The sequence below is a fragment of the Rhinopithecus roxellana genome, chromosome 20 (genome assembly GCF_007565055.1).
Source record: "Rhinopithecus roxellana isolate Shanxi Qingling chromosome 20, ASM756505v1, whole genome shotgun sequence".
Lineage (NCBI taxonomy): Eukaryota > Metazoa > Chordata > Mammalia > Primates > Cercopithecidae > Rhinopithecus > Rhinopithecus roxellana.
Genome location: NC_044568.1, coordinates 15,886,602 through 15,909,932, shown reverse-complemented (window position 1 = coordinate 15,909,932; position 23,331 = coordinate 15,886,602). Strand labels below are relative to the sequence as shown.

The window sequence follows — 23,331 nt, the reverse complement described above, 5'->3', positions numbered from 1 at the left end:
ATATCAGGTCTTTCATTGGTAAGCCAAAAATGACCATTTGCTCAACTAAACTTACAATTACACATACAATCCCCAAACAGAAACAGAAATATCTAGATCAGAATAAGTTAGCTATGTGTGTAATTTTAGGTTTTATGATGAATAAGTCTGTAAAAGCTGAAGGATTTAAACTTTGGAAAAAGTCTGGCCCTTGCCTTATGACCATCTGCTAAGCATCAACCATTTAGGTTCTTTACAGGCCTAGCAGTTAACTCAGTTTAAACCAATCTGAAATAAAAAGTAAACTCAGGGGCTCTTCTATCAATGATAGTGCACATGAAAATTCCTAAGGCTTATCCCAAGTGGCCTCTAAGACATAAGAAATGAACTCTTGGAAGAAGAAAGTCTTTCTAGATGATAGAGGGGGAAAAGACTTCTTGGAATTGCAGGGAGACATTCTTCTCCAAGAAAGTCAGGAAAAGATGAGTAGAAAACAGAAACAGAAGGCTAGGTGCGGTGGCTCACACCTGTAATCCCAGCACTTTGGGAGACCGAGGCGGGCGGATCATGAGGTCAGGAGATCAAGACCATCCTGGCTAACACGGTGAAACCCTGTCTCTATGAAAAATACAAAAAATTAGTCAGGCGTGGTGGTGGGCACCTGTAGTCCCAGCTACTCGGGAGGCTGAGCCAGGAAAATGGCGTGAACCTGGGAGGTGGAGCTTGCAGTGAGCCGAGATTGTGCCACTGCACTCCAGCCTGGGCAACAGAGTGAGACTCCGTCTCAGAAAAAAAAAAAGAAAAAAAGAAAACAGAAACAGAGAAGGTCTGCAGCTCTCCTGCTGGACGAAAGCAAGGGAACTACGTGGCTGTAAAACAAGGGCAAATATACACAGCTTAGCAAGACAAGGAGATAATAAATGAAGTTTCTCTTTTACTTGAGAGATGACCTTAGAACTAAAAGGGCATATCATATTTAAACATACTGATTAGATGAAGCCCCTTTACTCTCAGAACAGAACCCACATTTTGGGAATGTATTCTTCCCTCTTCTTTTGCACTTGTAAGTAAATGGTCCTCAAAATTCAAACTTTCATCAAGCTCTGTGGGAACCAGGGATATGAATTTTATTCATCTGCTCCCAATTTAGATTCCTGTATTGCTGTGAAAATATACGTGATACTACAGGAAGACATGAGGGGTAGGAACTTGGGACATTTATGATGGTGTTCACCTGATGCCACAATGACAAAACAAATGTCATTTTAAAAAAAGTACCACTGAAAATATCACTGACATACAGAATGAGAAAATAAGGATGGATCAGAACTTTCCAGAGTGAATTAGGATGACTAGTGACAGGTGGTGTTTATTTATAAATTTCCCCTTTGGAGCTTCAAAATGGGGAAGCTGAAAAGAAATAATTTTTTAAGTTAGCTTATGAAATCTCCTGCTCTTCAATCTTGATGCTGTTAATTAGGCTACTTCTAGAGACTTTTTGCTTGAACAAATGCTTGTGTTTTCTTTATTCTCAGTAGCAACTGACTTAATCACATTATTGTCCTGTACATGTCACAGCAGATCTATAAAATCTGTAATAGATTCACTGATTTCCAAATAATACACTTAGAGTCAACACTTGTTTACAAGGCAGACCAAGATGCTTTCAATGGGGCTGACATTACCTTAAATGCCACCTGGATGATCTCCTCCGTGTTGGCAGGGTTGCACAAGACAGCCAGGCCAATCACATACTCTCGGAAGTCGATGCTGCCGTCATGGTTCTGTGAAAGGATGGGAGAAATCAGGGGGGCCACTAGTGGAATTACTATTAATCCTACTACAAGGTGAAATTCAGGTATGTCTTATAGCTCAACATCATCATTCACTGTTCCTATTTGGAGAAAAGTCTCACTGAGAAGGAACAGCAAGCAAGTAGCCCAACTATTCCCAAGAAGGAAGAAAAATATATTTTCTGTTTAGCAATAAATATAAACTATTTATGACTGGGGCCATTTATCATGGCTCATTGGCACCCAGTGTGGGTTCTTGAGCTCAGCTTTGCCATGACTGGAGCCCCTCTGGGAGGCAGGACCTGTGAGTTTCATCCTTTGTGGAAGTGAAGTGTTCATTCCACAATTACTGGTGGTCCTGCCATAAAGACCAACATCAAAGGGTCATTAAGGATCCTAAAGGGTTACTAAGCAATTTCCACATGTGGAAAATGGAAAGAAAAGAAAAAGGGCAATAATCACAGCTACATTTTTTTCTTTCTTACAGGCTTAATCTGAAGTAAACCAGGAGCAACTGAAGCAAACTTGGGCAACTTTAATAGCCCTTTGGGGACATCAATCACCCCAGAAGATCTTGCACTTCTAAGCCAATGAAAATAAAGCATAACTAGTATAATGCACCTTAGGAGGCATTTTCTGATGGCAATATAAATGAAGAAATTGATCATTGTAATTCGGGCTGATTAAATACAGAGTTTTCCCTGTATATTAACTGTTTACCTAGACAGGAGCACTAAGAAGATGAAAATGGAGAGAAGAAAGCTTAGGAGAAAAGGAAGAGAGAGAGAGACAGAGAGAGACAGAGAGACACAGAGAGAGATAAGGCAGACAATAGGGAGGACTGAAGGAAGAGAGACCAGACAGAGAACTAAAAAAGAAAGACAGAGAAGAGGAGAACAGACAAATGAGACGGAAGTGTTAGAAAAAGATAGAGAGGTGGAGGGAGTGTAGGAGGAGGGAGAAAGAAAGAGAACTGTAAGTACTTGATTATAATACCAGGTGTTAGAATCATTTTGGCAGCTAAATTTTCAAGTGATACATTCCCAGATGAACTATGAGCTAGTAACAACAAAGCTAGGGCAGTACTTAATTTGATAGACTAATAATAATATTTGACACAACAAGAGTATGACAATCGTCTGTGATGAAGTATCTATACTTCAATCAAAAGTTTCTTAAAAGCAAGGGCTGTTTTCTTTGTGTAACAGTGTATTCTCATTCTGCAGCACAGAGAAGGGGCTAAGGAAAAAAAAAAAAACAAAAAAAACCAAGAACAAACTTTTTCTCATCTACCCTTACCTACTACTCTAGGTTCATAGGACTTTCACTTCAAAACACTAAGCCAAGAATTCTTTGCTGGAGTTTCATGGATGAATTTGGGGAAGGGAGGGCTGTGAAGCCCCTGAAATGGTATGCAATTTTTATGACATCTTTCTAGAGAAAAATGTAGCTTTTATCAGCTTCTCAAAGCAACCCAAACTTAAAAAGTTAAGAATCATTTTCACCATATTACTTTATCTTACTGCAGGGCGGAAACTAAAAGGAGCAATAATTTAATCTCACTTCCCCACCAGAGAAGGTAGAAAAAGAGGTTTCGAGATTTCCCTAAAGGAACAAGGTTTATTCCTGAAACAAACATTCAGGTCCTCTGACTTCCTTTTGTCTGATTACCAGTTTGTCAGAGAGCTGTGTTTTCTGTTTGTTTGTTTTTTGTTTTTCCTTTTCTTTAATCAGCTTTATTTGTGTTGATTACATTTACATTCAACAGAATGCATCCATTTTAAATGTAGAGTTTGATGTGTTTTTTGGTTTTTGGTTTTTTTAAAGATATGCTCTTACTCTCTTGCCCAGGCTGGAGTGCAGTGGCTATCCATAGGCACGATCACAGGCTCGAACTCCTTGTCTCAAGAGATCCTTCCACGTCATCCTCCAGAGGAGCTGTAACTACAGGCGTGTGCCACCACACCCAGCTTAGTTTGATGTGTTTTGACAAATGTATACACTATGGTCACCAGCACCACAGTCAGTATCTACATTTTCATCACTCCAGAAGTTTCAGAGAAGGCAGAGTATTAAAGGAAATCTTTTCCATCTTTGCCACCACCATTTAATTTTCTTATGCACTGTGGAGGGCTGTTTTTACTGAGCCTTAGAGGCTGAGGAGCTTCTTGAAACATGGCTATATTGCTCAACATAGATACATTTCTTCTGCAATTAACTTTTTCCACTAAGCAACATAGAAGTCTTAAATAGAAGTTCTTAAGAACAGATCCAAGAATGATTTATGGACACTGAAGTTACTATCACAGATTGTCTGAATAATTGGAAATACTCCTTTGAATTTATGTTGTATCTTTATTGTGAGACATTCCGTTTTTATCTATACTATCAAACCCTATGTGTTACACAGGTCAAGCATCATTAAGTCATTTTGCAGATGGAGAAATAGCAATGTGACAAACTCTTAACATTACCACTAGTCACAGAACAAGGTAATATTCTGGACCTCTAATTTCATTAACATATGAGTGGTTCTGAATGACAAAGAATGTTAAAGCAGAATCTTGATGATCACAAGAGAAGGTATATGAATGTTTTCATCCTAGTAATGTGAAGGAAAAAGCAGCATGGAAATTATTCTGAGAGATTATATTATTGGATTAGTAAATCAATACACTGTTAAGATTCCAAATTCAGAATAACAAAATTTAGAACTGGAAGGAATCTTATAAATCATCCATTCAACTTCTTCATTTTTACCAATGAAAAAAATGAGACAAAACTTTCTCTTGAGGTCACAAAACTAACTACTGCCATAGCTGCAATTAAAATTTAGTTAATCTGGCTGCTTACTACAGCAAATGGCTTGATAAAATGTACCCCAAAACAAATAAAAATTATACAGCAAAATATACTATTTTTAATTCTTAAATGTTGAATCAGTATCATGATAAGAATTATTCCACAATCTTTGGTTCTTTTCTTTAAAAACCTACTGAGGTCCCCGGGAAGAATTATAAACTTAATAAAAAAAAATCTAGAGGCCGGGCGCGGTGGCTCAAGCCTGTAATCCCAGCACTTTGGGAGGCTGAGACGGGCGGATCACGAGGTCAGGAGATCGAGACCATCCTGGCTAACACGGTGAAACCCCGTCTCTACTAAAAAAAAAAAAAAAAAAAAAAAAACTAGCCGGGCAACGAGGCGGGCGCCTGTAGTCCCAGCTACTCGGGAGGCTGAGGCAGGAGAATGGCGTAAACCCGGGAGGCGGAGCTTGCAGTGAGCTGAGATCCGGCCACTGCACTCCAGCCTGGGCAGCACAGCAAGACTCCGTCTCAAAAAAAAAAAAATATTCTAGACTTGAAAATATTTCAGGGCCACATTTCAAAGGAGACTAGCTCTTTGGAGGGAGGCCATAATCCCTCCATACCCTTTCCTAATCTGGAGCCCAGAGAAGTCCAGAGTTGGAACTAAGGACTTGCATTGGGTAAGCACAAATAGAAAAGATAATGGTCTCATGGAAACTCCAGAGAATGGGCCCCATCCCTTTCCTGGAAGTCAGCAGGATCAGAAAAGCATGGAAGTGTGTGTGAGGGGAGGTCACTGTGAGCTCATGGCCCCCCAGCACCTTTCATCTGCTCAGTCACACAACACCAGCTTTCAGGGCCAGCAGGAAGCTCTAGGCTACTTGTTCAAATATTGTCCACTTAAAACTCTTGAAAAAATAAGTGGTGATTCTCATGTGTCTGATTCTCAGGTATCAGTTCCTTCCAGTTGTTTCACCATTGAATTTATTCAACATCTTTATTCATGTGGAATTAGATACTCTATAACTTTTTATGTTCAGCAAAATGTAAGGATATGGTTTTGAATACATTTTGCAATGATAAATTCCCAAGAAGAGGGACTATTTTTCTTTGTTGTGTTATAACTGATATATATCATCCCTGTAAATGAGAGATAATCAATGCCGTCAAAATAATTTTAAAATGTTTACATAAAACAGAATTTACTTGGCAGCAACCAACAGAAAAAAAGTCTTCACATCTTGAAAGATACTCTATAAATCCAAAAGAGTATTAGTATTAAAATACAGTAAATTCTCAGTTATGCAGAAGAGTATAGGAAGAAGTATTCTATTTAACTGAATATTTGATTAAAAGCATATTTCTAACCATATAAATTGTATCAATTTTCTAGGAATAAAATTGTTTTAATATACTTAAATATTTTTAAAAAGCAATTCAGAAGGTTCTTCAAGATCAGTAGGCACATTAAATATCCATACGTCGTAAGTGCCTCCACAAATATTTTTTAAGTCACCACTAAATGTGTAGTTGTGTAACACTACTGATAAGATTTTTTTTAATAATTGTTTTTTCAAGACAGGGTCTCCCCATGTCACTCAAGCCTGGACCCCCCCGGGCTCAAGCGATCCTCCGCCTCAGCCTCCTGAGTAGCAGGGACTACAGGCGTGCGCCAACTTGCTTGGCTAGTTGTGGGGATTTTTAAATTTTTTTGTAGAAACAGAGTTTTGTCATGTTGCCCAGGCTAGTCTTGAACTCCTGGGCTCAAAGCGATCAGCCTGCCTCAGTCTCCCAATGTGCTAAGATTACAGGCTTGAGCTACCATGTCTAGCCAGTACTGATAAGATTTCTGACTGGGGTAGCTAGATAAACCAACTTTTAACAACACATGCACCACTACCTAAAAATGTTTTTAAAGTGACCTTTAAGATCACATACACATTTTGAATGTTTTTGGAAGTTTGCTGTTCATAGTTACAGAGCACATGGTTCTTTTCCTTTTTTATAGGTTATAAAATTTAGTGGATTATATCAAGATAAAGTTACTCTTCAAAATCACATGGGATATTTTGAAATTTAAAAATGTAGATGTATAATTTCACATATTTTTATCACTGAGTATGATTTTTAATTTACACTGATTAAATTACTTAATGTTAGAAATCTGAAAATAATGGCATGGAGTTATATGAATTATCTTATATAAATCTTAGGCTATAAATAGTCTTGCCTACAGAACAGGCAAATTTTTAAAAAGGTGTCAAGTATTGCCTCTAACATTAAAAATGTGCCTTACAAATATTGAATGAAAACTAAGAAATTCAATCACTTGCTGGGCTATTGGTTCTGCACAATGCTACATATTTGGTTACTTGGAAAAAGTTCAGATTTTTTAGTTTCTAGTATCCACTCTGATGTCTGAGGTTACTTACACAAATTCAGAAGAGAACAGGAGAGAAACTTAGGTAATTTCGGGATGTTTTTCCGTGAGCATGCTAGAAAAGAATCGTAAAAGTAGGTAATCCTTTAACTTAAGGAGCAAGGGCAATAAAACCACTCCTAGTGTGAGATGATTGTTTTAACTTTTATGAAACATTTACAATAAAGTGAGGAACAAAAATGTGGTTACATTGTTCTTTCCACAACCATCCTGTGGAAAGGTTAAATTATAAACCTAATATTCTGAGACCTTAAAGGATGTCTGGCAGCTTTCCCCTTTCTTGGCTACTTTACTACATCCATGCCTAACATATTCCTGGACTTATTCTAAAATAGAGAGATTGATATTAATGTGTGGTTGCTGGCAGCAGCCTCCTTCTTGTGTAACCACACCTGGTCTAAGTAGAATACCAGACCAAGGTTAAATTACAAGTCCCTTGAGGAAAGTGGATGTGATCTCTGTGCTTGGCTCCATTCAGAATTATATGTGTGTGGTGTTTCATAAATATTATATGATGGCGATGATGGTGAACACAAAGGCCAAAAGCCAACCTCTCCACATTTCACTAGGGATTTTTAACAGGAAGTTGAGGATGTTAACAGGCTAGTTACATCATTTCCATAGTTACAACTTTCTTCTAAATGAGTCCAAAGAGGAAGGAAGAATTTATCTGCAAACTCAGGATGACCCTCCAAAAGTAGCCTGGGATAGAGACAATGCATTAAAAATCAGAGAAGCAGAATGGGTGGAGATGAATTAAATAGCAGACAGAGGAACTGAGCACTTACAAATGCAGCCTCTCTAGCTGTGTCTACTGGCACCGGGATTCTGGATTCTGTTTGCTCTGCGATCATAGCCTGTTATCAAAATTATAAAGCCAAACCAAGGTCTGTATACAAGAAAGGCACAACTACGCCAGCTTTTGGGTGGCAATTTCTTGGTATTTCTATCTTCCTTCTCCTGAATGCTAGCAACACTGACTCTCCTGTTTGGCCTTAGTTTTGGCTGAGACAGGCTTGAAAAATACTGTGAGGTGGCCCTACTTTAAAGCAATCGAGGCTGTCAACCTTGGCTGATCATCAGAATCACTTGGGGAGCTTTAAAAATATTCACCTCTGAGCCCCACCTCTAAAAAGTCTTATTTAACATATTTGGAGACTCAAGTATTAGTATTCCTGAAGAGCTCTCCCAGGGATTCCAAATTGCAGCCAGGGCTGAGAACAATTGCAATAGTCAGTAATATTTGTTCTCTATATTGGTTTACATTCCATTTAACTGATTACTGTTCGTGTGTTTTTCTTTTTTCTTCTTTGTTTGCTGCTTGTTTCCTGCCTGTAGTTTCCAAAGATGAACGAAAGAATTTTCCTTGCTCTAAGGCGGGACAAGACACGACAAGAGCTGGCTAACGTCAGCAGGGCATGCCTGATTTTGTATGAAGTACGTGTAAGAGTGAACATTTTGATTCATTAAGGCAGCTAGAGACATTTTTGAACTATGAGTATACTGTTTTATTCCCCAATGTCTTTGACTCTCTTTACAAATGTATCAAAGCAAAACAAAATTGCTATGTGCTTTTTTTTTACTAAAGAAACAGAATTAAAGAACTTTAGAATTTTAGATAGTAGCTCCATCATTTTTAAAAAAAATGCTACCCTTATATAAAACTGCTTAATTTCATTGTCTGAACCTGTTTCTTTACAGTTAAATAAGTTTCCTAAAAAGCACTTTTCATTTTTTTATATAATGGAAAGACCAGGTGTAAAATTACAAGAAAAACAGATTTTGAACCTCTCTCCCCAACTTCTTAAAATGGAAAATGTATCTCCTGAGGGCTTTCTTGATTTATTCTACGATTTAAAAAATTCATTCTTAACAACAATAACAACAATAATAAAGTTCCTACTCCTTGGAATTTATTCACCAAATAAGCAACACCTTTTAAAATCGACTCCGTTAGAACTCTACCCCACAACCTCCCCATCATATATATGTAAGTCCATATAAATCCAAATCTCAAAAAGCTGATATACAAACCACTCAGAACATTTTTCATGAAATATCTGTTTTAATTCAGCAGTAATAGGCAGCATACAATCAGAAATACGTAGGGTTGTGAAAGAGCTCGCCAGGAAATGACAGCTGTTGCACAGGGTATCAGCAACTGCGTACAGCATGGCAAGGTTTTCAGTCCTGTCCTCCAGGGAGGGTCTTGACTTCTCAGTGCCCACTTCAGGAATACATGGTCAACTGCAGCCATTCTTTGATAGACACTTGAATCAGGCCATCTCTATCTCTATCCAGAGACTTGAAGGCACGAAACATGGCATCCAGGCGGACCAAGCAGCTGATGAAATTGTTAAAATCCATATCTCCATCTTCATTAGCATACCGGCGGACAATCATTTGGTAAAGTTGTTCATTTAGCTGGAAGCCTGCGGCCTGCAGAGCTCCCCGCAGCTGAGAACTTCCCAGAGACCCAGAATGGTCCCTGTCATACTGCTTATAAATACACTGCCATTTCTTGATGTTGTTCCATAGATACTTAAATTCTTCAAAGCCCAGCTTCCCAGTCGTGTCACTGTCCATGACAGATACAATGCTCCGGCAGGTGTCAAGACTAAAACCGTCAGTCTTCAGATCCTTGTGCTTAGAAAGGACTTTGTTGAGAATATTCATCAGGTCAGTGGCACCCACCTCCATATCTGGTCCAGCCAGCTGTGTAAATTGTTGCCGAAATCGCCTAACTTCCTCACTTTCTGAGGTCTCCACATTGGTGAAATGCTGTTGAATGGGAGGCGGTTCTGGAGTATACTGAGCCGCTGCAGCCTCACTGATAAAATTCACAATTCCTCCAACTATCCCTCCAATATTTCTTCCTCCTCCTTCTCTTCTCTGACCACCTCCTCCAAAGAGGCCTCCAAGAGCTTCTCCAAGACCTCGATCTGCTCCTTCCAACAGAGCCTTTGCAAGAAACATGCTTTCGGTTTAATAAGCAAATGTGAAAGCTGCTGCAATCTTGGGAATGGTATGAAAAAAGATGAAATGGAGTTCAAGTGTTTACATGTGGAAGAACTGGCTTTTCTTTATCTGCTCACACTGCACCACGCCCCATGATGTGATGTTTCACATCCTCCTGAAGATACCTGAGTTCCATGAGGTCCTAGCACCTGCCATATTTTACAAGGCCTCAATAAAATTGTTTTCACTCTTCCAGATATTCATAAATTATAGTATGTATGACACCTTAGGATAATAGTTTTAACGAAAAAATATTAAACTCTGCATTTTTATGTCATCGATTTCTTAGTCCTGTGTCTCAGCACCTAAAACATGATGTGCATTTTCCTAACAGGAAGAAGGTAAATGATGCAAAGAAATCAAAAATTTCTTTTCTAAGAAATATTTATTGTTAGGATAGAACTGAAGAAATCTTGGGCATTGGAAGAATATTTATCTAATCCTCTTACTTTAGCAAAGATTCTCAAAATCAAGTAGTCCTAAGAAAAACTTAGAAGGGAGATTTTTAAAATGCAAGGTCCTGAGTTCCCACTCCCAGATATTCTGATTCCATAGGTCTGCTGTGGGGTCTGTGATCGACATTGCTAAAATCTTTTTTGAAGTGTAATATTCATGTAAAAAATGTATCATATAAATCACAAATGGATAGCTCAAAGAATTTCACAGACTGAACACATCCATGTTATAGCATCCACATCAAGAAATAGAACATCACCAGCACCCCAGAGACCTCTTCATACTTCTCTCCAGTTACTTCCTTCCAAGGATAACCATTGTCCTGACATCTAACACTATAGATTTATTTCTGCACCTTAAATAAATTAAATCAGAAAGTACAGACTCTTTCATGTATTCCTTTTTCATTATAAAAATTTTAAATATTTTAAAATTGTGATAAAATATGCATACCATAAAATATACTATTTTAACCATTTTTAAGTATAGAGTTCAGTGGCATTAAGTATATTTGCATTGTGAAACCATCACCACCAACTATCTTCACAACTTTTTTCATCTGGCAAAACTGAAACTGTACCCATTAAAGAATAACTCCCATTCTCCCCTTCCCCCACCCCGGTAACCATCACTCTACTTTCTATCTCTATGATTTGACTACTCTGCATGCCTTATATAAGTAGAATCGTACAGTATTTGTTCTTTTGTGACTTGCTTATTTCAATCAGCATAATTTCTTCAAGATTCATCCATGTTGTAGCATGTGTCAGAATTCCCTTCCTTTCTAATGATGAACAATATTATATTGCATTAATATACTCATTTTGTTTTTCCATTATCCCATTGGTGAATACTTAGGTTGCCCTTTTGGCTATTGGGAATAATGTTGCTATGAACATGGGTATACAAATATTTGTTTGAGTCTTTGTTTTCAATTCTTTTGGGTATATACCAAGAAGTGGAATTGCTGAATCATATGATGCTTCTATTTTTATCTTTTTAAGGAACTACCATATGCTTTTCCATATTGACCATACCACTTACATCCCCACCAGCAACACACAAGAGTTCCAATTACTCCATATCCTTGCCAACACTTGTTATTTTCTCTTTTGTTTTATTTTGTTTTCTAATAATGGCCATCCTAATGGGTGTAAAGTGGTATATCATTGTAGTTTTGATTTGCATTACCCTAATGATTAATGATGTTAAACATCTTTTAATGTATTAATACTTACTGGCCAAAGAAGATCTTTGGAAAAATGTCTATTTAAATCTTTTGGCCATTTTATTTTTATTTTTTATTTTATTTTATTATTTTTTTTGAGACGGAGTCTCGCTCTGTCGCCCGGGCTGGAGTGCAGTGGCCGGATCTCAGCTCACTGCAAGCTCCGCCTCCCGGGTTTACGCCATTCTCCTGCCTCAGCCTCCCAAGTACCTGGGACTACAGGCGCCAGCCACCTCACCCAGCTAGCTTTTTTTGTATTTTTTAGTAGAGACAGGGTTTCACCATGTTAGCCAGGATGGTCTCGAACTCCTGACCTCGTGATCCGCCCGTCTCGGCCTCCCAAAGTGCTGGGATTACAGGCTTGAGCCACCGCGCCTGGCCTTGGCCATTTTAAAATATGGTTATTTGTTGGGTTTCTTGTTGTTGAGTTGCAGGAGTTCTTTAAATATTCTAGATATTAATCCCTTATCAGATATACAATTTGTAAATATTTTCTTTCATTCTTTCATTCTGCAGGTTACCTTTCCACTCTGTTGTTAGTGTCCTTTGAAGCATAAAAGTTTAAAATTTGTATGTGGTCATATTTATCTATTTTTCTTTGGCTGCCTGTGCTTTTGGTGTAATATTCAAGAAATCATTGAGAAATCCAATGTCTTGAAGTTTTTCCTCTGTTTTCACTGAAGAGTTTTATAGTTTCAACTCTTATGCTTAGATCTTTGATCCATTTTGAGTTAACTTTTGCATATGTGTAAGGTAACTTCATTCTTTTGCATGTGGATATATAATTTTCCCAGCACAATTTGTTGAAAAGACTGTCCTTTCCCCACTGAATGGTTTTGGCATTCTTGCTGAAAATCATATGACCATATACACAAGGGTTTATTTCTGGGTTCTCTATTCTATTCCATTGGCTTATATGTCTTTCTTGAAACCAGTGCTACACTGTTTTGATCACTGTAGGTTTGAAGTAAGGTTTGAAATGAAGAAATGTCAGGCTTTCAACTTCGTTATTCTTTTTCAAGATTGTTTTGGCTATTCAGGGTCCCTTGAAATTCCCTATGAATTTTAGGATTGATTCTTCTATTTTTGGAAAGAAACATTGGGACTTTGAAAAGGATTGCTTTAAATCTGTAGATCACTGTGGGAAGTACTGACTCTTAATATTGTCTTCTAATCCATAAATATGGAATATCTTTCCATTTATTTGTCTCTTCTTCAATTTCTTTTAGTAGTGCTTTGTAGTTTTCAGTGCACAAGTCTTTAGCTTCCTTCTTGAAGTCTATTCGAAGTATTTTAATTTTCTTCTATGCCATTGTAATGGAATTGTTTTCTTAGTTTCCTTTTCAGAATTGTTCATTGTTGGTGTATAAAATGCAACTGATTTTTGTGTGTTGACTTCATATCCTGTAACATTGCTAAGTCCCTTAATTAGTTCTGTTTTTTGTATGTATGAGGGGGGATCTTTAGGGTTTTCTACAAATAAGATCATATCATTTGTTAACAGAGATAATTTTACTTCTTCCTTTCTAATTGATAAGCCTCTTACTTCTTTTTCTTGCCTAACTGTTCTGGTGATGATTTCCAATACCATGTTGGTAGAAACATGAGAGTGGCATCCTAGTCATATTCCTGATCTTAGAGGAAAAGCTTTCAGTCTTTCATCACTGCACATAATGTTAGCTATCAACTTTTCATATATGGTGTTTATTATGTTGGGGCATTTTCCTTCTAGTTTGTTGTGTGATTTTATCAGGGAAGAGTACTGAATATTGTCAAATGCATTTTCTGCATCCGTTGAGATGATCATGTGATTTTTCCCCTTCATTCTGAGAATATGCTGTGTTACATTAATTGATTTTCATATACTGAACTATCTTGCATTCCAGGAATAAATCCCACTTTATCATGGTATATAATATTTTTAATGTGCTATTGAATTCTGTTTGCTAGTATTTTGTTGACTTTTGCATCCATGTTCATACGGCATATTGTTCTGTGGTTTTCTTGTCTCCTAGTGTTTTTATCTGACTTTGGCTGTTGAATTCTGTTTAATGTGCTGTTGAATTCTGTTAGACAATATTTTGTTGACTTTTGCATCCATGTTCATACAGCATATTGTTCTGTGGTTTTCTTCTCTCCTAGTGTTTTTATCTGACTTTGGCCTCATGGAATGAATCAGAAAGTATTCCCTCTTCTTTAATTATTTGGAAGAGTTTGAAAAGAACTGGTGTTAGTTCTTCTTTCAATGTTTGGTGGAATTTTCCAGTGAAGCCAACTGGTCCTGGGCTTTTCTTTGTTGGGAGGTTTTTGGTTACTGATTCAATATCTTTGCTAATTATAGGTCTATTCATATATTTTACTTCTTCATGATTCAGTCTTGGTAGGTTGTGTAGGAATTTGACAATTTCATCTAGCTTATGCAATCTGTTGCATACAGTTGTTCATAGTACTCCCTCACCATCCTTTTTATTTCTGTAAAATTGGTAGCAATGTCTTCTCTTTCATTTCAGGTTTTATGTGTCTGGCTTTCCACCCCTCCCCCCCTCAACATTGTATTTTTGAGATTTGATTTTATATTTTTAATAAGCATCTTCAGAAGTCAGTCTGTAACAGGTAGCTCAGATAATACTTTGAGAAATCCTACCTTTAATACTAGTTACAGTCAGAGTACAAATCCTCCAGAGGTTGTTGGAAGTTCTATTGGTGAACTTGGGGAAAGTAACTAGGACTTAATGATTAAGTCATTATATTACTTAGCATTTGGGGTCTCAATTTCAAATCTACAAAATGATAATAATAATAATATCTGCCTTGCTTACTTTAAATGATTCAATCTGATTTATTATGTATCAGGACTTGGGCTCAGTACTTAGGTTACAGAGGTGAATAAAGCAGGAGGGCTGTGCTCAAGAATCAAGTAGAACTATAGGAAACTGTTATAATTATAATATGAAGTCTATGTTCACATTTCTACTATTAATACTAATCTATTGTATTTGTATATAATATGTTTTAGTATTTAGGTTTGATTGAATTCCTCTGAAATATACAAATGTATTTCAGATAAGGTAAGAAAAATTCAAGAAAAGTTAAGCTAGTTATCCAAGGTCATGTAGCTAGTGCACTGTCCTGTGACATCAAACCAGTATGGGCACGCAAAAAGGAATCAGTGAATTCTACTGAGGCAAAGGACAGGAGAACATTTACCTATAGAAGAGATCATGTGTAGGCCTGACTAGAGACTGAGTCAGAGTTCTCCAAATAGATAAGGGATATAAAAGGACAGTCTAGCAAAAATACAGAGGAGCTAAAGGATATGAGGTATTCAAAAGATGGTGAACAGTACAATGTAATGAGACTCTATTGCTAGGCATGATGAGAGATAAAGAGAGATCAATAAGATGGAATCAAATTGGAAACGGCTTTGAACTGCTATGTGGTAGAGTCTCTCTCACAAATAATTGTAGAAACTACTGACAGCTCAAATGTAAAGTCAAAAGGAGATTAGATGTGAAATTACTTTGGAAATTATGTAATTCTAGAATTGAATAATGATTATTCTAGCTATTATTAGGGAGAGAATAGTAGCGAGGGGACATCGCTCTGTCCAGGACATGAGAGCAATGTCCTGTGTTCTGCCACACTGAGTGGTTTGTATAAAACTTTCCAACAACTGATTTTATTTCTCATAGGCACAATGAAATGGCCTCTGTGAACACCAAAAGCCAAATGTCTTCTTTAACTACTCAGCAAAAGTATCACAAAAGAACTGTCTTCCTTTTAGGGAATCACAAGGGGCCATCTGGCTTTAGACAGATTTAAACACATTCATATAAGCTTCTCTCAGAGAAAATTACATGAACTTTGTTTTTATAATATTGCAAATTAACTTGATAATATCGACTGTCACATAAAATGTGCCTCCTTGTGCCCGTCTGAAGTGTTTTTTTTGCTGTGCTTTAAATTCAGTTCTTCTCATTTATTTTCTGTGAAGATGGAGGGCATTTGGCTAACAATTTCTCATAAGCCATCATAGAATAAAAGACTATTATTAGATTAACAAGCTTTTTCTCCCCTGGATGATTTAATCCCCTATGGCTATTTATTAGAACATTAATAGCAACCTTAATTTCTGTCTGTGGGAACTCTACCATCCATATCTGGAAAAAAAAAAAAAAGTGTAGGAGGGGAAGAAGCCACATCTGATGGATAATTTAGTCCCAGTTTGGGGAACCAAGTTATTAGACTTAAAAAGTACACACTGAGACACAATGTTATTAAAAACATTTTTCAAAATAATCCAAAAGTGGAAGCAACCTAAATGTTCACCAACTGGTGAACGGATAAGCAAAATATGATATATCCACATAAAAGAATACAATTCAGCAATAAAATCATGATGGATATATGCTACAAGATAGATAAACCTTAAAACATTATGCTAAGTGAAAGATGCCAGACACAAAAGACGTACATTATAGGATTCCATTTATATAAAATGTCCAGAAAAGGCAAATCTATACAGATAGAAAGTTGATTGGTGGTTGCCTAGGGCTAGGGGATAACTAGGTGACAGGAACTAACAGTTAATGACATAAAAAATCATACTGGGGTGACAGGAATGTTCTAAAACTGCTTGAAAGTTGATGACTGCACAACTTGGTAAATTTACAAAAAAAATTATTGAATTGTATACTTGGGTGAGTTATGATACGTAAAATACGCCTCAAGAGAATTATTTTTTAAAGAGTCAATAGTGACAGTGTGTAGTAAAAAAGAATACCAAACTAGGAATTCTAGTCCCAGTCCTGCAATTAACCAGCTGTGTGGCCTTAGGCATGTAACTTCCTCTCTTGAGCTGGCAATCTTCTGCAAAATAAAGAAGATGGGCAATTTGATGCCCAAAGGTCTGTTTAGCTCTACAATTCTGTGAATCTAGATTTGTGACAGCAACATCATTCTTGTATTTAGTTTCCTTCTGGCACCTAGACATTTTTATGCTATATATTAATTTAATTTAATCTTTCTTTATCTCAGTCTGGTTCCACAACTTTTAAAGACATGCTCACTTACCCTTATTCCCACTTTGATATATTGTCTGGTGACTGCAACCTATTAAGTATGTTGCTTTCCAAACAGAATTCCAAGGGGAACTGAACCTCATCTAGAATAACAGAAGGAATCACAACTCCCATTTTAGATGAAGCCTTTCTGTCAAGTGGGGCTTTCATCTAACTGCAACGTGATCTGGACCAGACCTTCCTAATTTGTTGATAAGAATGTCATGTTGGATGAAATCAAAAGCCTTTCTAGAGTCCATATAGATGAAATCTATTTCGTTTTCCTTATCATCTTGGACTGTCACTCTGTCATAGAGGGAAATTGAATTGATCTGACACAATTTTCTCTTTACAAAACCTTGTTCTTTACTTCCTTGTGCTCTTGGAGGAGGCCAGTAATTACTACCTTGCTCTAGTTTTAAAACTTACATTTTAATTTTACAGTCTCCTTTCTGTTTCCTCTATGCAACTCCCAAGTATACTTGCATTGAGAAGCCAAAAGTAAAGCATATAATTCTCATGTCTAAATGGACATTTTAGTTAACTACACTCGGACATAGAAAATACTATGACAGACTAAATGGAGGAGCTAAGTGAACCTGAGAACTGAATAGGGAAATACTCAGACATGTAGAACCAAACTTTCAAGGCATGTAACCGAATAGAAAAGTTTATGTGTCCCACCCAGAAAGTTATAGCCTTTTTTTTTTTTTTTGCAAACTATATCATATAAGTTGTGGAGTAGACTTCATATAGCAAATCCTGATTAACTGGGATTGGAATCAAAATGGTTCTTTTCATGTGAATTATGAAATACTGTATTATATATAAAACCTTAACTGGAAACTTAAAAGGTAGAAGACTTCACTGTTTATTTCCAGTCATTTAAGCCACCTAAGTGCCCTGTCCTAACTCTCAGCATGAGCAGAAAACCTGCACACTACAGCACCCTACCTTCTCTAACAGGAAGGAGCAGGCAAGAATGTTTGTTATTATTGGCACTCAAGTTTTAACATTTGAACTAATACCAAGAACAAGAACAGGGCAGACAGGAAAAACTTGGAATAAAGAAACACATTCATTCCACATAATGTGAAACAGTAATAAAACATCTACAGAAGTTTACAATAGCCAAGAAGGCTGGATTGCCAAAGTGCTAAAGTATACACAAACTTTTCCTGTCTAATATTTAAACAAAGTACATAGTAATGCCAGAAGAACTAAGTACTTGTTAGGAGGCAGAAATGGGAAAAATCATGACCGTTGTTAAATTTTTTACAGAATGGAAATCATAACCATCTATCTAAGTTTTACTAAGGAATAATCTATGATGCATATAATGGTGTTGGTAAAAAGAGAAAGTGAGCTCATGCCAGGCTACAGCTGAGAATTAGAAATCAATTTCCTCACTCTTTTCCTCTCATCTGTGAAGATGAATGATACACCACTACTTACAGCTATGGGAGGATAGTAACAAGAGCTAGACAGATTAGTCAATAATAAAGAGTCTTAGTGATCCCTTTACATCAGATGTAGAATACCCACAAATTAATAATAGTCACTATAAGTTTGACTTAGTCAAATAGTCAAACTTATAGTGACTTATAGTAATCCTTCAATCCAGTTCTTAAACCTACAAGCATGCTTTGTTTTCATCAGCTTAGGAAATACAGTAGGGACCAGCAAACTAGAGCGGGAGGGGCAAATCCAATCTGGTGCCTGTTTTGTAAATAAAGTTTTATTGGGACACAGTCATGCCATTCATCTATGTATTTTTATGGCCATTTCTGCACTATAATAGTGGAGATGAATAGTTGTAACAGACACCATATGGTCTGCAAAGTCAAAAATATTTTCTATCTGGTCCTTTGCAGAAAAAGTTTCCTGGCTGAAATACAGCTTTGCTGCTAGTGAGTATGGTGACAGTGTTAGATAGAAAATTAAGATGAATGCATCTTGAGATGTAGTGTGGAAGAGATATGACTTGCTTGTGGTAGGAGGTAAGAGGCAGATAATATGGTATATTGGCAAGCTTGCAAAAAGTTATATGCTTACACAAATATGTGAGAACTGTTTTATAGGTACAGAAGATACTGCTGCCAGGGCAGCACACAACTGCTGAATAATACCATGCTGAAGGAGGATGAAATGAAGAATGATGTTGTTATGGACATTGCAAGACATTGTTATAACTGTAAAAATGATTGTGTTATAATTAATTCTGATTTAGCCAGTGTAAAACTTTCCTAATCTTGTTAAGTGTCTTTGAATCCCTTCAAGTGTGCTGGCATAACATCTACTCTTAATCTGAATTATAAACATAAAAAATGTTGAGAAGCCACTGTTTTAAACCATTGTTTAAGCCCTTAGCTCTCACTCATCTGGACATTTAACTAATCCCCAATGAACCTCTGAACCAGAGTTAAGAACACATTCTCGAAAATAAAGAAGCTAACTTAAACCTAAAGTTGAAAAGGGTCTTTTTTGTTTTTCCACGATATGAGACCTTTCCAAAGGAAATTATCCCAAACTAGTGAACTATGCCATGCTTTGGATCATGAATACCACATTACTGTTTGGACCTTCAAATTCTCTGCCATCAAATATCTGAGAATCTAAAGACATGTTAGAAGGAGCTAATAGCATATTTTTGTAGGATAAATTGAGACAAAAAACATTATGAAGTTTTTGTAGACTAACCAAGAATGTAGGTGGGAAGAAAAAGTAAGGGAGTGGTGGAGAGATATTGAGGTTTTCCCTCCATCCCCCAAATGCCAACCACAACAGCATTAGACTTGAGAAAAGATGAGAAAAAAAAAAAAGAAGAAAGGGAGAAAGGAGGATAAAGTGGGAAGGGAACATGGGAAGGGCGTATGGGAGCATTTTCCACTGCAGGAATTTCTACCTGCTGAAGGAGCAACAGGGACACCTTACCTTTTCTCTTTCCCATCCTTCCTCCCTTTCCTCCCATTGTGCTCTTAGTTTAGCAAGATAAACTACCCTGAGAGAAACAAGCTATGGAGCTGCTGAAATTTCTTGCCTTTCCCATCAAACGTCCCTCTACTAAATCACTTACAGAGACTGAGAAAACAAGCCTAGCATGGAAAGTGGGTATGTGTATAAGGTGTGGCATCAATTGCACAATTCAGCTTCTCAAAACAAAGTAAATCTTCACAGGCACAGACATTCAGGTGTGTTCAGAACAGAGAAAGAGAGGGAGAGAGAGAGAGAGAGAGGAAAAAGGAAGGAAAGAAAGGTGAAAATGCATTAATCATTAATTCTCCAGACTATTTTCTCTACCTTCCAGTATGTTGGAGATCAAAAGAAAAGTGCTTTGAAGAACAGTTATGGTTTATATCTAAACCTCAGACATATCATACAAAGAAGCAAAACAAACAAACAACAACAACAACAAAAAACCCCACGATTATAAAATAATATGTCAGCCTACGAAATCAGTTCATGCGATACTGTGGTAACCAAGTAAGCTACAAAGGCTCACCAGTCTTCCAACTGCCTGGGCCAATTGTTATCTCTAGTCTGAGTTAGTGAATCAGCTAGCTGGCAGTTATTTTAATCTTTGGTTTATATCGCCTTCCCCACTCAAATCTTCCTATACTCAACAGTGCTGTACAAACAATGAGGGTGTTGGCAGGTATCATCAATCATCAAAAGACAGAACTGGTGTCATAGCAATTCTGTAACTGCTAGCTAGTTTGACACCTGAAGGACAGGGCAAGCTCTACAGATATTATTTTTAATTTTGATTAAAACTCCTTATGAGCACAATGTCTAAGATATGCTATAAACTTCGTCCTTTGTCCCTGTTTCATGTCCCTTCCTATTTCCCTATCTCCTGTCCTGGTTTGTAGGTCTCTGCCATATTCTTTCCCATTACTAGTTTCATATATATAGAAATGTTATGTAAAATTACTCACATGGTTTCCAAAAACATAGTGGAAAATTCTATATAAATCTCAGAAATATTAGTAATCATACAAGTAAAAAGGTACCTCTAATTTTCCACCTTGCACAGTTACATCCAATAATTTACTTGTGGCCAGTGCAGTAACTCATACCTGTAATCCCAGCACTTTGGGAGGCCAAGGTGGGCAGATCACCTGAGGTCAGGAGTTCAAGACCAGCCTGGCCAACATGGTGAAGTCTTGTCTCTACTAGAAATGTAAAAATTAGCCAGGTGTAGGAGTACATGCCTGTAATCCCAGCTACTTGCGAGGCTGAGGCAGGGGAATCACTTAGACCTGGGAGGCAGAGGTTGCAGTGAGTTGAGATCATGCCACTGCTCTACAGCCTGGGAGATAGAGTGATACTCAGTCTCAAGAAACAAACAAACAAACAAACAATAATTTACTTATTTCTTCCCCTAAATCTTCACTTTTTAGTAATACTGCTGCAGTCATACATTAGTATTTAATACATGAGAACAGATTATTTGTATGCTGCATGCAAGCCCAGAAGAGAGGTCCAGACACTACACCTAAAGGAAGGTTGCTTAACAGCATCTTGTTAAAGAATAGTTCATCTATGAGATCACAGAATAAGTCATTAGAAGAATGTACTGTGCTCTGGGAAAAAAGAAAAAAGCCCTGGTTATTTTGGTCATCAAGTAATGTTTTCTTTACAAACTACTTTTTTTTTTCCAATAGTAAATATAAAGCTGGAATTTTTGTTACATGCCAAGATGGATGGAATCTTTAGCCAGCCTATCATTCTTGACTACAACTAGAAACTTTGAACAAAACACAAAAAGCAACTACCTCTGGACAAAATAGCATAGGAGGAGGATTGGTGAGGAAAGTCAAAACTTGAAGAACAACTAGTAAGGCTGCAAAACCATGGAGGCAACTTAAAGTAGGACATTATTAAACTGTTGAAAGAAAAGAACAGTCAACTCAGAATTTTATATACAGGCTTATCTCATGTTATTGCTCTTTGCTTTACTGAACTTCAAAGATAATGTATTTTTTGTAACTATTTGAAGATTTGTAACAATCCTGCATGAGCAAGTCTATCAGTGCCATTTTTCCAACAGCACCTGCTCACTTCATGTCCTTGTGTCATGTGTTGATAATTCTCCTAATATTTCAAAAAATTTTGTTATTATTATATCTGCTATGGTGATATATAATTAGCGATCTTTGATGCTATTTTATAATTATTTTGGAGCACTACAAACTCTGCCCATGTAAGATGGCAAACTTAATTGATAAATGTGTGTGTTCTGATTGTTCCATGAACTGACTGGCCATTCCCAGTCTTGTTCCCTCTCCTTGGTCCTCCCTGTTCCTTGGACACAACAATACTGAAATTAGGCCAAGTAACAACCCTACAATGGCCTCTAAGTGTTCAGGTGAAAGAAATGATTGCACATTTCTTACTTTACATCAAAAGCTAGAAATGATTACGCTTAGTGAGGAAGGCATGTCAAAAGCCCAGACAGGCCATAAGCTAGGTCTCTTGCATCAAACAACCAAGTTGTGAATGCAAAGGAAAGTTCTTGAAAATTAAAAGTGCTACCCCAGTGAACACACAAATGATAAGATGGTGAAACAGTCTTATTGCTGTTATGAAGAAAGTTTGAATAGTCTGGATAGAAGGTCAAAGCCACAACATTTTGTTAAGCCAAAGCCTAATCCAGAATAAGGCTCTAACTCTCTTCAATTCTGTGAAGGCTGAGAGAGGTGAGGGAGCTACAGAAGAAAAGACTGAAGCTAGCAGAGGTTGGTTCATGAGGTTCAAGAAAAGAAGTTGTCTCCATAACATAAAAGTACAAGGTACAGCAGCAAGTGCTGATGGAGAAGCTGCAGCAAGTTATCCAGAAAATCTAGCTAACATAATTGATGAAGATGTTCAACATAGATGAAACAGCCTTTTAATGAAAGAAAATGCCATCTACGACTTTCATAGCTAGAGAGAAATCAATGCCTGGCTTCAAGGCTTCAAAAGACAGGCTGATCCTTTTGTTAGGGGCTAATACAGCGGGTGGCTTTAAGTTGAAGCCAATGGTCATTTGCCATTCTGAAAATCCAAAGGTCCTTAAAATTATGTTAAGTCTACTCTGTCTGTGTTCTATAAATGGAACAACAAAGCCTGGATGACTGCACATTTGTTCATAGGATGATTTAAAGATTATTTTAAGAACACTGTTGAGACCTACTGCTCAGAAAAAAAAGATTCCTTTCAAAATATTACTGCTCGTTGAGAATGCACCTAGTTACCCAAGAGCTCTGATGGAGATATAGAAGGAGGCTAATGTTGTTTTCATGCCTGCTAACACAATATCCATTCTGCCACCCATAGATCAAGGAGTAATTTCGACTTTGAAGCCTTATTAAGAAATGCTATAAGGCTATAACTGCCATAAGAAATGCTATAAGGCTATAGCTGCCATAGCTAGCGATTCTTCTGATGGATTTGGGCAAAGTAAATTGAAAACCTTTTGGGAAAGATTCAGCATTCTAGAAGCCATTAAGAACAGCCAAAATATCAATATTAACAGGAGTCTGGAAGAAGTCAATTGCAACCCTTATGG

General features: G+C 37.1%; 2 protein-coding genes across 3 annotated transcripts in view; both read right to left on the bottom strand.

The window, feature by feature from the left end:
- The window catches only part of LPCAT2 (lysophosphatidylcholine acyltransferase 2), a 77,136-nt gene that overhangs the window by 9,212 nt on the left and 44,593 nt on the right, over nt 1-23,331 (bottom strand). For both annotated transcript variants that reach the window (XM_010374983.2, XM_030924472.1), the window contains exon 12: nt 1,665-1,763. In XM_010374983.2, coding sequence (XP_010373285.1) covers nt 1,665-1,763 — 99 coding nt within the window. The remainder of the gene's footprint in view (nt 1-1,664; nt 1,764-23,331) is intronic.
- On the bottom strand, nt 9,068-10,921 carry CAPNS2 (calpain small subunit 2). The gene has a single exon (XM_010374982.2). It carries the CDS (start codon nt 9,990-9,992, stop codon nt 9,246-9,248), a length of 747 nt encoding a protein of 248 aa, XP_010373284.2. The 5' UTR covers nt 9,993-10,921; the 3' UTR covers nt 9,068-9,245.